This window comes from Panulirus ornatus, chromosome 55 (assembly GCF_036320965.1).
Source record: "Panulirus ornatus isolate Po-2019 chromosome 55, ASM3632096v1, whole genome shotgun sequence".
In the NCBI taxonomy this organism is placed as follows: Eukaryota; Metazoa; Arthropoda; class Malacostraca; order Decapoda; family Palinuridae; genus Panulirus; species Panulirus ornatus.
The window spans coordinates 40,056,969-40,072,076 of record NC_092278.1 but is presented as its reverse complement, the minus strand read 5'-3'; the positions used below and the strand labels follow the sequence as shown (position 1 = coordinate 40,072,076).

The following is a 15,108-nucleotide window of genomic DNA, read 5'->3' as shown; positions in this document are numbered from 1 at the left end:
AAAGAAATGGCCCAACCCCCCCCCATACACATGTACATACACACGTCCACACACGCAAATATACATACCTACACAGCTTTCCATGGTTTACCCCAGACGCTTCACATGCCTTGATTCAATCCACTGACAGCACGTCAACCCCTGTATACCACATCGCTCCAATTCACTCTATTCCTTGCACGCCTTTCACCCTCCTGCATGTTCAGGCCCCGATCACACAAAATCTTTTTCACTCCATCTTTCCACCTCCAATTTGGTCTCCCTCTTCTCCTCGTTCCCTCCACCTCCGACACATATATCCTCTTGGTCAATCTTTCCTCACTCATTCTCTCCATGTGCCCAAACCATTTCAAAACACCCTCTTCTGCTCTCTCAACCACGCTCTTTTTATTTCCACACATCTCTCTTACCCTTACGTTACTTACTCGATCAAACCACCTCACACCACACATTGTCCTCAAACATCTCATTTCCAGCACATCCATCCTCCTGCGCACAACTCTATCCATAGCCCACGCCTCGCAACCATACAACATTGTTGGAACCACTATTCCTTCAAACATACCCATTTTTGCTTTCCGAGATAATGTTCTCGACTTCCACACATTTTTCAAGGCTCCCAAAATTTTCGCCCCCTCCCCCACCCTATGATCCACTTCCGCTTCCATGGTTCCATCCGCTGACAGATCCACTCCCAGATATCTAAAACACTTCACTTCCTCCAGTTTTTCTCCATTCAAACTCACCTCCCAATTGACTTGACCCTCAACCCTACTGTACCTAATAACCTTGCTCTTATTCACATTTACTCTTAAACTTTCTTCTTCCACACACTTTACCAAACTCAGTCACCAGCTTCTGCAGTTTCTCACATGAATCAGCCACCAGCGCTGTATCATCAGCGAACAACTGACTCACTTCCCAAGCTCTCTCATCCCCAACAGACTTCATACTTGCCCCTCTTTCCAGGACTCTTGCATTTACCTCCCTAACAACCCCATCCATAAACAAATTAAACAACCATGGAGACATCACACACCCCTGCCGCAAACCTACATTCACTGAGAACCAATCACTTTCCTCTCTTCCTACACGTACACATGCCTTACATCCTCGATAAAAACTTTTCACTGCTTCTAACAACTTGCCTCCCACACCATATATTCTTAATACCTTCCACAGAGCATCTCTATCAACTCTATCATATGCCTTCTCCAGATCCATAAATGCTACATACAAATCCATTTGCTTTTCTAAGTATTTCTCACATACATTCTTCAAAGCAAACACCTGATCCACACATCCTCTACCACTTCTGAAACCGCACTGCTCTTCCCCAATCAGATGCTCTGTACATGCCTTCACCCTCTCAATCAATACCCTCCCATATAATTTACCAGGAATACTCAACAAACTTATACCTCTGTAATTTGAGCACTCACTCTTATCCCCTTTGCCTTTGTACAATGGCACTATGCACGCATTCCGCCAATCCTCAGGCACCTCACCATGAGTCATACATACATTAAATAACCTTACCAACCAGTCAACAATACAGTCACCCCCTTTTTTAATAAATTCCACTGCAATACCATCCAAACCTGCTGCCTTGCCGGCTTTCATCTTCCGCAAAGCTTTTACTACCTCTTCTCTGTTTACCAAATCATTTTCCCTAACCCTCTCACTTTGCACACCACCTCGACCAAAACACCCTATATCTGCCACTCTGTCATCAGACACATTCAACAAACCTTCAAAATACTCATTCCATCTCCTTCTCACATCACCACTACTTGTTATCACCTCCCCATTTACGCCCTTCACTGAAGTTCCCATTTGCTCCCTTGTCTTACGCACCCTATTTACCTCCTTCCAGAACATCTTTTTATTCTCCCTAAAATTTACTGATAGTCTCTCACCCCAACTCTCATTTGCCCTTTTTTTCACCTCTTGCACCTTTCTCTTGACCTTCTGTCTCTTTCTTTTATACTTCTCCCACTCAATTGCATTTTTTCCCTGCAAAAATCATCCAAATGCCTCTCTCTTCTCTTTCACTAATACTCTTACTTCTTCATCCCACCACTCACTACCCTTTCTAAACAGCCCACCTCCCACTCTTCTCATGCCACAAGCATCTTTTGCGCAATCCATCACTGATTCCCTACATTAGGTATATGAAGGAAATCCTTTTTCAAAACTGTTGCAATTACAAAGGTTATGTGTTGTCAAAGATTTTACCCCAATTCTGAACTGTTGTAAAAGCGAAACATCACTGCATGAGCTGTCATTATGCGGAGGCTCCCTTTACATCAAATTAAATGAGCATGATAAATTCCTCAAAAACCACAGTTGAAAATAACAGTACCATGAACTAAAAACCTTAATAACAACAAAATCAATAAAAGTTCCATAATAACTAAACTAATAAAATAGGAATACTGGAAACCTTTAATATTAAAACTTTACTCACACATACCTTATCACATGGACCCAGATCTGATTTAGTGTTTGTAAAGAGGTCATGAGGGCAAAATTTGACCAAGAAGTGACGGCAGACCTGTAAGGATAATGAAATTATACTAATAAACATAATCACAATATAGGGAATACTGAAAATGTATTTTCATTGGTATGTTAATCTTTAACCATTGCAGCAGTCTAAACACATCTATGTAGGTTTAAATCCATTGCACATACAAGAATAATCCCATAAAATGGCTAATGAAGTTCTCAGTTGGGACTCTTATCAGGCCACTTAGTAACAATATATACCACATTGTTCCAATTCACTCTATTCCTTCAACGCCTTTCACCCTCCTTTATGTTCAGGCCCCGATCACGCAGAGTCTTTTTCACTCCATCTTTCCACCTCCAATTTGGTCTCCCGCTTCTCCTCGTTCCCTTCACCTCTAACACATATATCCTCTTTACGCTTTATCATACTTAACCACTGTTTCCCACATCAGCGTGGAAGCGCATGGAAACAGAAGACTGGCCCAACCACTCATATCCATATATATATACATAAACGCCCATACACACACATATACATATCAATGTATACATACATATACATACAAAGACTACAAAGACACATACATATATTCATACTTGCTGCCTTCATTCATTCCCGTCGTTACCCCAACACACAGGAAACAGCCCCCCTACCCACCCTACAGGGAGGAAGTGCCAGGAAAAGACAAAAAAGGCCACATTAACTCTCACTCAATCCCTAGCTGTCATGTGTAATGCATTGAAACAACAGATCCCTTTCCACATGCACGCCCCACAAAACTTTCCATGGTTTACCCCAGATGCTTCACATGCCCTGGTTCAGTCCACTGACAGCATATCGACCCCATTATACCACATCAGTCCAATTCACTCTATTTCTTGCAAGCCTTTCACTCTCCTGTATGACCAAGCCCCGATCGCTCAAAATCTTTTTCACTCCATCCCTCCACCTCCAACTTGGTCTCCCACTTCTCCTTCTTCCCTCCACCTCTGACACATATATCCTTTGTCAATCTTTCCTCACTCATTCTCTCCATATGTCAAAACCATTTCAACACACCCTCTTCTGCTCTCTCAACCACAATCTTTTTATTACCACACATCTCTCTTTCCCTTTCGTTACTTACTCCATCAAACCACTTCATCACATATTGTCCTCAAACATTTCATTTCCTATCCAGCCTCCTCTGTACAACCCTATCTATAGCCCATGCCTCACAACCATATAACATTGTTGGAACCACTATTCCTTCAAACATACCCATTTTTGCTCTCCGAGATAATGTTTATATTCTATATATTCTTCAATGCTAACAGAACCTTCGCACCCCCCTTTTTATCATCATTATCATAATCAGTTTTCCACATCAGCGAGGTAGCACAAAGAAACAAAGAATGGCCCATCCACACACACACACACACACACACACACACACACACACATACACACACACACACACACACACACACATATACATATATATATATCTTTTTATTTTTTTTTGCTTTGTCGCTGTCTCCCGCGTTTGCGAAGTAGCGCAAGGAAACAGACGAAAGAAATGGCCCAACCCACCCCATACACATGTATATACATACGTCCACACACGCAAATATACATACCTACACAGCTTTCCATGGTTTACCCCAGTCGCTTCACATGCCTTGATTCAATCCACTGACAGCACGTCAACCCCGGTATACCACATCGCTCCAATTCACTCTATTACTTGCCCTCCTTTCACCCTCCTGCATGTTCAGGCCCTGATCACACAAAATCTTTTTCACTCCATCTTTCCACCTCCAATTTGGTCTCCCTCTTCTCCTCATTCCCTCCACCTCCGACACATATATTCTCTTGGTCAATCTTTCCTCACTCATTCTCTCCATGTGCCCGAACCATTTCAAAACACCCTCTTCTGCTCTCTCAACCACGCTCTCTTACCCTTACATCTCTCTTACCCTTACGTTACTTACTCGATCAAACCACCTCACACCACACATTGTCCTCAAACATCTCATTTCCAGCAGATCCATCCTCCTGCGCACAACTCTATCCATGGCCCACACCTCGCAACCATACAACATTGTTGGAACCACTATTCCTTCAAACATACCCATTTTTGCTTTCCGAGATAATGTTCTCGACTTCCACACATTCTTCAAGGCTCCCAGAATTTTCGCCCCCTCCCCCACCCTATGATCCACTTCCGCTTCCATGGTTCCATCCGCTGCCAGATCCACTCCCAGATATCTAAAACACTTCACTTCCTCCAGTTTTTCTCCATTCAAACTCACCTCCCAATTGACTTGACCCTCAACCCTACTGTACCTAATAACCTTGCTCTTATTCACATTTACTCTTAACTTTCTTCTTTCACACACTTTACCAAACTCAGTCACCAGCTTCTGCAGTTTCTCACATGAATCAGCCACCAGCGCTGTATCATCAGCGAACAACAACTGACTCACTTCCCAAGCTCTCTCATCCCCAACAGACTTCATACTTGCCCCTCTTTCCAAAACTCTTGCATTCACCTCCCTAACAACCCCATCCATAAACAAATTAAACAACCATGGAGACATCACACACCCCTGCCGCAAACCTACATTCACTGAGAACCAATCACTTTCCTCTCTTCCTACACGTACACATGCATTACATCCTCGATAAAAACTTTTCACTGCTTTTAACAACTTGCCTCCCACACCATATATTCTTAATACCTTCCACAGAGCATCTCTATCAACTCTATCATATGCCTTCTCCAGATCCATAAATGCTACATACAAATCCATTTGCTTTTCTAAGTATTTCTCACATATATATATATATATATATATATATATATATATATATATATATATATATATATATACAGTGCAAGGAAACAGACGAAAGAAATGGCCCAACCCACCCCCATACACATGTATATACATACACGTCCACACACGCAAAAATACATACCTATACATCTCAATGTAGACATATATATACACACACAGACACATACATATATACCCATGCACACAATTCACACTGTCTGCCTTTATTCATTTCCATCGCTACCTCGCCACACATGGAATACCAACCCCCCCCCTCATGTGTGCGAGGTAGCGCTAGGAAAAGACAACAAAGGCCCCATTCGTTCACACTCAGTCTCTAGCTGTCATGCAATAATGCCCGAAACCTCAGCTCCCTTTCCACATCCAGGCCCCACACAACTTTCCATGGTTTACCCCAGACGCTTCACATGCCCTGATTCAATCCACTGACAGCACGTCAACCCCGGTATACCACGTCAATCCAATTCACTCTATTCCTTGCACGCCTTTCACCCTCCTGCATGTTCAGGACCTGATCATTCAAAATCTTTTACACTCCATCTTTCCATCTCCAATTTGGTTTCCCACATCTCCTCGTTCCCTCCACCTCCGATACATATATCCTCTTGGTCAATCTTTCCTCACTCATTCTCTCCATGTGCCCAAACCATTTCAAAACACCCTCTTCTGCTCTCTCAACCACGCTCTTTTTATTTCCACACATCTCTCTTACCCTTACATTACTTACTCGATCAAACCACCTCACACCACATATTGTCCTCAAACATCTCATTTCTAGCACATCCACCCTCCTCTGCACAACTCTATCCATAGCACATGCCTCGCAACCATATAACATTGGTGGAACTACTATTCCTTCAAACATACCCATTTTTGCTTTCCGAGATAATGTTCTCGACTTCCACACATTCTTCAACGCTCCCAGAATTTTCGCCCCCTCCCCCACCCTATGATTCACTTCCACTTCCATAGTTCCATCCGCTGCTAAATCCAATCCCAGATTTTTTTTTTTCTTTTTTTTTCTCTGTCGCTGTCTCCCGCGTTTGCGAGGTAGCGCAAGGAAACAGACGAAAGAAATGGCCCAACCCTCCCCCATACACATGTATATACATACGTCCACACACGCAAATATACATACCTACACAGCTTCCCATGGTTTACCCCAGACGCTTCACATGCCCTGATTCAATCCACTGACAGCACGTCAACCCCGGTATACCACATCGATCCTATTCACTCTGTTCCTTGCCCTCCTTTCACCCTCCTGCATGTTCAGGCCCCGATCACACAAAATCTTTTTCACTCCATCTTTCCACCTCCAATTTGGTCTCCCACTTCTCCTCATTCCCTCCACCTCCGACACATATATCCTCTTGGTCAATCTTTCCTCACTCCTTCTCTCCATGTGCCCAAACCATTTCAAAACACCCTCTTCTGCTCTCTCAACCACACTCTTTTTATTTCCACACATCTCTCTTACCCTTACGTTACTTACTCGATCAAACCACCTCACACCACACATTGTCCTCAACTATCTCATTTCCAGCACATCCATCCTCCTGCGCACAACTCTATCCATAGCCCACGCCTTGCAACCGTACAACTTTGTTGGAACCACTATTCCTTCAAACATACCCATTTTTGCTTTCCGAGATAATGTTCTCGACTTCCACACATTCTTCAAGGCTCCCAGGATTTTCGCCCCATCCCCCACCCTATGATCCACTTCTGCTTCCATGGTTCCATCTGCTGCCAGATCCACTCCCAGATATCTAAAACACTTTACTTCATCCAGTTTTTCTCCATTCAAACTTACCTCCCAATTGACTTGACCCTCAACCCTACTGTACCTAATAACCTTGCTCTTATTCACATTTACTCTTAACTTTCTTCTTTCACACACTTTACCAAACTCAGCCACCAGCTTCTGCAGTTTCTCAAATGAATCAGCCACCAGCGCTGTATCATCAGCGAACAACAACTTCCCAAGCTCTCTCATCCCCAACAGATTTCATACTTGCCCCTCTTTCCAAAACTCTTGCATTTACCTCCCTAACAACCCTATCCATAAACAAATTAAACAACCATGGACACATCACACACCCCTGCCGCAAACCTACATTCACTGAGAACCAATCACTTTCCTCTCTTCCTACACGTACACATGCCTTACATCCTCGATAAAAACTTTTCACTGCTTCTAACAACTTGCCTCCCACACCATATATTCTTAATACCTTCCACAGAGCATCTCCATCAACTCTATCATATGCCAGATATATATATATATATATATATATATATATATATATATATATATATATATATATATATATATATATGATATATAAAGTCATAACATTTGCTTACATCAGTAGCTATCTTTCCATTATCTGCTATACAGAAAAAGGGCACAACTATGAACAAAGAACAATGAGAAAAATTTTCACATTTGCAAAAACAGGTAAGAAGAAAAAGCTGCCTCACCATCATTCTTAATAATGATGACAATATTAACAGTATATAAAATGGTAACTGATTTTAAATATATGATATCCAGTCATATCTAAAAGAGTAGACTGTCAGCAGACTTAAAAGCAACACCATCTACTGAGAGAACAGTGTGCGTGTAAACTCGATGTAGTCCAAGGCTCCCGGAATAGCATGGCCTGTTTTTGGGTCTACATATGGTTTCATGCGACCCATACAGTAGTCTGCCATCTCTTTGGTAAGATTCTGATAAAGCTCCTCCCGTAAGACATATGGGCGATCCCCTGCTGCAATAGCACGGAATGCATTCTGAATTTCTTCTGAGCTGTGCACATTTTCTGTTTCTTTGGAAATCATGAATGCCATATATTCCTGTAGTGAGAATGAACCATCCCGGTTGGGATCCACAACATCTAGTATTGCTTCAAATTCTGGATCAGTCTGCCCCTCTTCAATCATGGGCAGATCGTAACCAAGAGCTCGGAGACAAGATTTGAATTCTGCATGGTTTAGACGACCACACTTTTCTTTGTCAAGGTGCTTGAACATCATGCTGAACTCCTTCAGGGCATCTTCAGATACTCCTGACTGGGGATAGGGGAGAAAGAATACTTCCCACGTATTCCCTGCGTGTCGTAGAAGGCGAATAAAAGGGGAGGGAGCAGGGGGCTGGAAACCCTCCCCTCTCAATTTTTTTAATTTTCCAAAAGAAGGAACAGAGAAGGGGGCCAGGTGAGGATATTCCCTCAATGGCCCAGTCCTCTGTTCTTAACGCTACCTCGCTAACGCGGGAAATGGCGAATAGTTTGAAATATATATATATATATATATATATATATATATATATATATATATATATATATATGTATTTTTTTTTTTTTTTTTTGCTTTGTCGCTGTCTCCTGCGTTTGCGAGGTAGCGCAAGGAAACAGACGAAGAAATGGCCCAACCCACCCCCATACACATGTATATACATACGTCCACACACGCAAAATATACATACCTACACAGCTTTCCATGGTTTACCACAGACGCTTCATATGCCCTGATTCAATCCACTGACAGCACATCAACCCCGGTATACCACATCGATCCAATTCACTTTATTCCTTGCCCTCCTTTCAACCTCCTGCATGTTCAGGCCCCGATCACGCAAAATCTTTTTCACTTCATCTTTCCACCTCCAATTTGGTCTCCCACTTCTCCTTGTTCCCTCCACCTCCGACACATATATCCTCTTGGTCAACCTTTCCTCACTCATTCTCTCCAAGTGCCCAAACCATTTCAAAACACCCTCTTCTGCTCTCTCAACCACGCTCTTTTTATTTCCACACATCTCTCTTACCCTTACGTTACTTACTCGATCAAACCACCTCACACCACATATTGTCCTCAAACATCTCATTTCCAGCACATCCATCCTCCTGCGCACAACTCTATCCATAGCCCACGCCTCGCAACCATACAACATTCTTGGAACCACTATTCCTTCAAACATACCCATTTTTGCTTTCCGAGATAATGTTCTCGACTTCCACACATTCTTCAAGGCCCCCAGAATTTTCTCCCCCTCCCCCACCCTATGATCCACTTCCGCTTCCATGGTTCCATCCGCTGCCAGATCCACTCCCAGATATCTAAAACACTTCACTTCCTCCAGTTTTTCTCCATTCAAACTTACCTCCCAATTGACTTGACCCTCAACCCTACTGTACCTAATAACCTTGCTCTTATTCACATTTACTCTTAACTTTCTTCTTCCACACACTTTACCAAACTCAGTCACCAGCTTCTGCAGTTTCTCACATGAATCAGCCACCAGCGCTGTATCATCAGCGAACAACTGACTCACTTCCCAAGCTCTCTCATCCCCAACAGACTTCATACTTGCCCCTCTTTCCAAAACTCTTGCATTCACCTCCCTAACAACCCCATCCATAAACAAATTAAACAACCATGGAGACATCACACACCCCTGCCGCAAACCTACATTCACTGAGAACCAATCACTTTCCTCTCTTCCTACACGTACACATGCCTTACATCCTCTATAAAAACTTTTCACTGCTTCTAACAACTTTCCTCCCACACCATATATTCTTAATACCTTCCACAGAGCATCTCTATCAACTCTATCATATGCCTTCTCCAGATCCATAAATGCTACATACAAATCCATTTGCTTTTCTAAGTATTTCTCACATACATTCTTCAAAGCAAACACCTGATCCACACATCCTCTACCACTTCTGAAACCACACTGCTCTTCCCCAATCTGATGCTCTGTACATGCCTTCACCCTCTCAATCAATACCCTCCCATATAATTTACCAGGAATACTCAACAGACTTATACCTCTGTAATTTGAGCACTCACTCTTATCCCCTTTGCCTTTGTACAATGGCACTATGCACGCATTCCGCCAATCCTCAGGCACCTCACCATGAGTCATACATACATTAAATAACCTTACCAACCAGTCAACAATACAGTCACCCCCTTTTTTAATAAATTCCACTGCAATACCATCCAAACCTGCTGCCTTGCCGGCTTTCATCTTCCGCAAAGCTTTCACTACCTCTTCTCTGTTTACCAAATCATTTTCCCTAACCCTCTCACTTTGCACACCACCTCGACCAAAACACCCTATATCTGCCACTCTATCATCAAACACATTCAACAAACCTTAAAAATACTCACTCCATCTCCTTCTCACATCACCACTACTTGTTATCACCTCCCCATTTACGCCCTTCACTGAAGTTCCCATTTGCTCCCTTGTCTTACGCACTTTATTTACCTCCTTCCAGAACATCTTTTTATTCTCCCTAAAATTTAATGATACTCTCTCACCCCAACTCTCATTTGCCCTTTTTTTCACCTCTTGCACCTTTCTCTTGACCTCCTGTCTCTTTTATACATCTCCCACTCAATTGCATTTTTTCCCTGCAAAAATCGTCCAAATGCCTCTCTCTTCTCTTTCACTAATACTCTTACTTCTTCATCCCACCACTCACTACCCTTTCTAATCAACCCACCTCCCACTCTTCTCATGCCACAAGCATCTTTTGCGCACTCCATCACTGATTCCCTAAATACATCCCATTCCTCCCCCACTCTCCTTGCGTCCATTGTTCTCACCTTTTTCCATTCTGTACTCAGTCTCTCCTGGTACTTCCTCACACAGGTCTCCTTCTCAAGCTCACTTACTCTCACCACCCTCTTCACCACAACATTCACTATTCTTTTCTGAAAACCCATACAAATCTTCACCTTAGCCTCCACAAGATAATGATCAGACATCCCTCCAGTTGCACCTCTCAGCACATTAACATCCAAAAGTCTCTCTTTCGCACGCCTGTCAATTAACACGTAATCCAATAACGTTCTCTGGCCATCTCTCCTACTTACATAAGTATACTTATGTATATCTCGCTTTTTAAACCAGGTATTCCCAATCATCAGTCCTTTTTCAGCACATAAATCTCCAAGCTCTTCACCATTTCCATTTACAACACTGAACACCCCATGTATACCAATTATTCCCTCAACTGCCACATTACTCACCTTTGCATTCAAATCACCCATCACTATAACCCGGTCTCGTGCATCAAAACCACTAACACACTCATTCAGCTGCTCCCAAAACACTTGCCTCTCATGATCTTTCTTCTCATGCCCAGGTGCATATGCACCAATAATCACCCATCTCTCTCCATCAACTTTCAGTTTTACCCATATTAATCGAGAATTTACTTTCTTACACACTATCACATACTCCCACAACTCCTGTTTCAGGAGTATTGCTACTCCTTCCCTTGCTCTTGTCCTCTCACTAACCCCTGACTTTACTCCCCAGACATTCCCAAACCACTCTTCCCCTTTACCCTTGAGCTTCGTTTCAATTTGAGCCAAAACATCCAGGTTCCTTTCCTCAAACATACTACCTATTTCTCCTTTTTTCACATCTTGGTTACATCCACACACATTTAGGCCCCCCACTCTGAGCCTTCGAGGAGGATGAGCACTCCCCGCGTGACTCCTTCTTCTGATTCCCATTTTAGAAAGTTAATACAAGGAGGGGAGGATTTCTGGCCCCCCGCTCCCGTCCCCTCTAGTCGCTTTCTACGACACACGAGGAATACGTGGGAAGTATTCTTTCACCCCTATCCCCAGGGATAATATACATATATATATACATATACACATACACACACATACACACACATACGCACATATACACACACACACATACATATATATACATATGAAAAATGTAAGAAACAATTTAGAAAACTGGAACTTCTAGCTTGAGATGAATGAAAAAAATGAATGTCACATAATATATATATATATATATATATATATATATATTTTTTTTGCTTTGTCGGTCTCCCGCGTTTGCGAGGTAGCGCAAGGAAACAGACGAAAGAAATGGCCCAGCCCACCCCCATACACATGTATATACATACGTTCACACACGCAAATATACATACCTACACAGCTTTCCATGGTTTACCCCAGACGCTTCACATGCCCTGATTCAATCCATTGACAGCACGTCAACCCCGGTATACCACATCGATCCAATTCACTCTATTCCTTGCACGCCTTTCACCCTCCTGCATGTTCAGGCCCCGATCACACAAAATCTTTTTCACTCCATCTTTCCACCTCCAATTTGGTCTCCCACTTCTCCTCGTTCCCTCCACCTCCGACACATATATCCTCTTAGTCAATCTCTCCTCACTCATTCTCTCCATGTGCCCAAACCATTTCAAAACACCCTCTTCTGCTCTCTCAACCACGCTCTTTTTATTTCCACACATCTCTCTTACCCTTACGTTACTTACTCGATCAAACCACCTCACACCACACATTGTCCTCAAACATCTCATTTCCAGCTCATCCATCCTCCTGCGCACAACTCTATCCATAGCCCACGCCTTGTAACCATACAACATTGTTGGAACCACTATTCCTTCAAACATACCCATTTTTGCTTTCCAAGATAATGTTCTTGACTTCCACACATTCTTCAAGGCTCCCAGAATTTTCGCCCCCTCCCCTACCCTATGATCCACTTCCACTTCCATGGTTCCATCCGCTGCCAGATCCACTCCCAGATATCTAAAACACTTTACTTCCTCCAGTTTTTCTCCATCCAAACTTACCTCCCAATTGACTTGACCCTCAATCCTACTGTACATAATAACCTTGCTCTTATTCACATTTACTCTTGACTTTCTTCTTTCACACACTTTACCAAACTCAGTCACCAGCTTCTGCAGTTTTTCACATGAATCAGCCACCAGCGCTGTATCATCAGCGAACAACAACTCACTTCCCAAGCTCTCTCATCCACAACAGACTTCATACTTGCCCCTCTTTCCGAAACTCTTGCATTCACCTCCCTAACAACCCCATCCATAAACAAATTAAACAACCATGGAGACATCACACACCCATGCCGCAAACCTACATTCACTGAGAACCAATCACTTTCCTCTCTTCCTACACGTACACATGCCTTACATCCTCGATAAAAACTTTTCACTGCTTCTAACAACTTGCCTCCCACACCATATATTCTTAATACCTTCCACAGAGCATCTCTATCAACTCTATCATATGCCTTCTCCAGATCCATAAATGCTACATACAAATCCATTTGCTTTTCTAAGTATTTCTCACATACATGGGATGGGATGTATTTAGGGAATCAGTGATGGATTGCACAAAAGATGCTTGTGGCATGAGAAGAGTGGGAGGTGGGTTGATTAGAAAGGGTAGTGAGTGGTGGGATGAAGAAGTAAGAGTATTAGTGAAAGAGAAGAGAGAGGCATTTGGACGATTTTTGCAGGGAAAAAATGCAATTGAGTGGGAGATGTATAAAAGAAAGAGACAGGAGGTCAAGAGAAAGGTGCAAGAGGTGAAAAAAAGGGCAAATGAGAGTTGGGGTGAGAGAGTATCATTATATTTTAGGGAGAATAAAAAGATGTTCTGGAAGGAGGTAAATAAAGTGCGTAAGACAAGGGAGCAAATGGGAACTTCAGTGAAGGGCGCAAATGGGGAGGTGATAACAAGTAGTGGTGATGTGAGAAGGAGATGGAGTGAGTATTTTGAAGGTTTGTTGAATGTGTTTGATGATAGAGTGGCAGATATAGGGTGTTTTGGTCGAGGTGGTGTACAAAGTGAGAGGGTTAGGGAAAATGATTTGGTAAACAGAGAAGAGGTAGTGAAAGCTTTGCGGAAGATGAAAGCCGGCAAGGCAGCAGGTTTGGATGGTATTGCAGTGGAATTTATTAAAAAAGGGGGTGACTGTATTGTTGACTGGTTGGTAAGGTTATTTAATGTATGTATGACTCATGGTGAGGTGCCTGAGGATTGGCGGAATGCGTGCATAGTGCCATTGTACAAAGGCAAAGGGGATAAGAGTGAGTGCTCAAATTACAGAGGTATAAGTTTGTTGAGTATTCCTGGTAAATTATATGGGAGGGTATTGATTGAGAGGGTGAAGGCATGTACAGAGCATCAAATTGGGGAAGAGCAGTGTGGTTTCAGAAGTGGTAGAGGATGTGTGGATCAGGTGTTTGCTTTGAAGAATGTATGTGAGAAATACTTAGAAAAGCAAATGGATTTGTATGTAGCATTTATGGATCTGGAGAAGGCATATGATAGACTTGATAGAGATGCTCTGTGGAAGGTATTAAGAATATATGGTGTGGGAGGAAAGTTGTTAGAAGCAGTGAAAAGTTTTTATCGAGGATGTAAGGCATGTGTACGTGTAGGAAGAGAGGAAAGTGATTGGTTCTCAGTGAATGTAGGTTTGCGGCAGGGGTGTGTGATGTCTCCATGGTTGTTTAATTTGTTTATGGATGGGGTTGTTAGGGAGGTAAATGCAAGAGTTTTGGAAAGAGGGGCAAGTATGAAGTCTGTTGGGGATGAGAGAGCTTGGGAAGTGTCAGTTGTTGTTCGCTGATGATACAGCGCTGGTGGCTGATTCATGTGAGAAACTGCAGAAGCTGGTGACTGAGTTTGGTAAAGTGTGTGGAAGAAGAAAGTTAAGAGTAAATGTGAATAAGAGCAAGGTTATTAGGTACAGTAGGGTTGAGGGTCAAGTCAATTGGGAGGTGAGTTTGAATGGAGAAAAACTGGAGGAAGTGAAGTGTTTTAGATATCTGGGAGTGGATCTGGCAGCGGATGGAACCATGGAAGCGGAAGTGGATCATAGGGTGGGGGAGGGGGCGAAAATTCTGG

At 42.8% G+C, this 15,108-nt stretch overlaps 1 protein-coding gene across 3 annotated transcripts in view; it reads right to left on the bottom strand.

Annotated features, from left to right (window-relative positions):
• The window catches only part of LOC139765725 (luc7-like protein 3), a 158,991-nt gene that overhangs the window by 130,600 nt on the left and 13,283 nt on the right, over positions 1-15,108 (bottom strand). For all 3 annotated transcript variants that reach the window (XM_071693543.1, XM_071693544.1, XM_071693542.1), the window contains exon 2: positions 2,477-2,557. In XM_071693543.1, the coding sequence (XP_071549644.1) occupies positions 2,477-2,557 (81 nt within the window). The remainder of the gene's footprint in view (positions 1-2,476; positions 2,558-15,108) is intronic.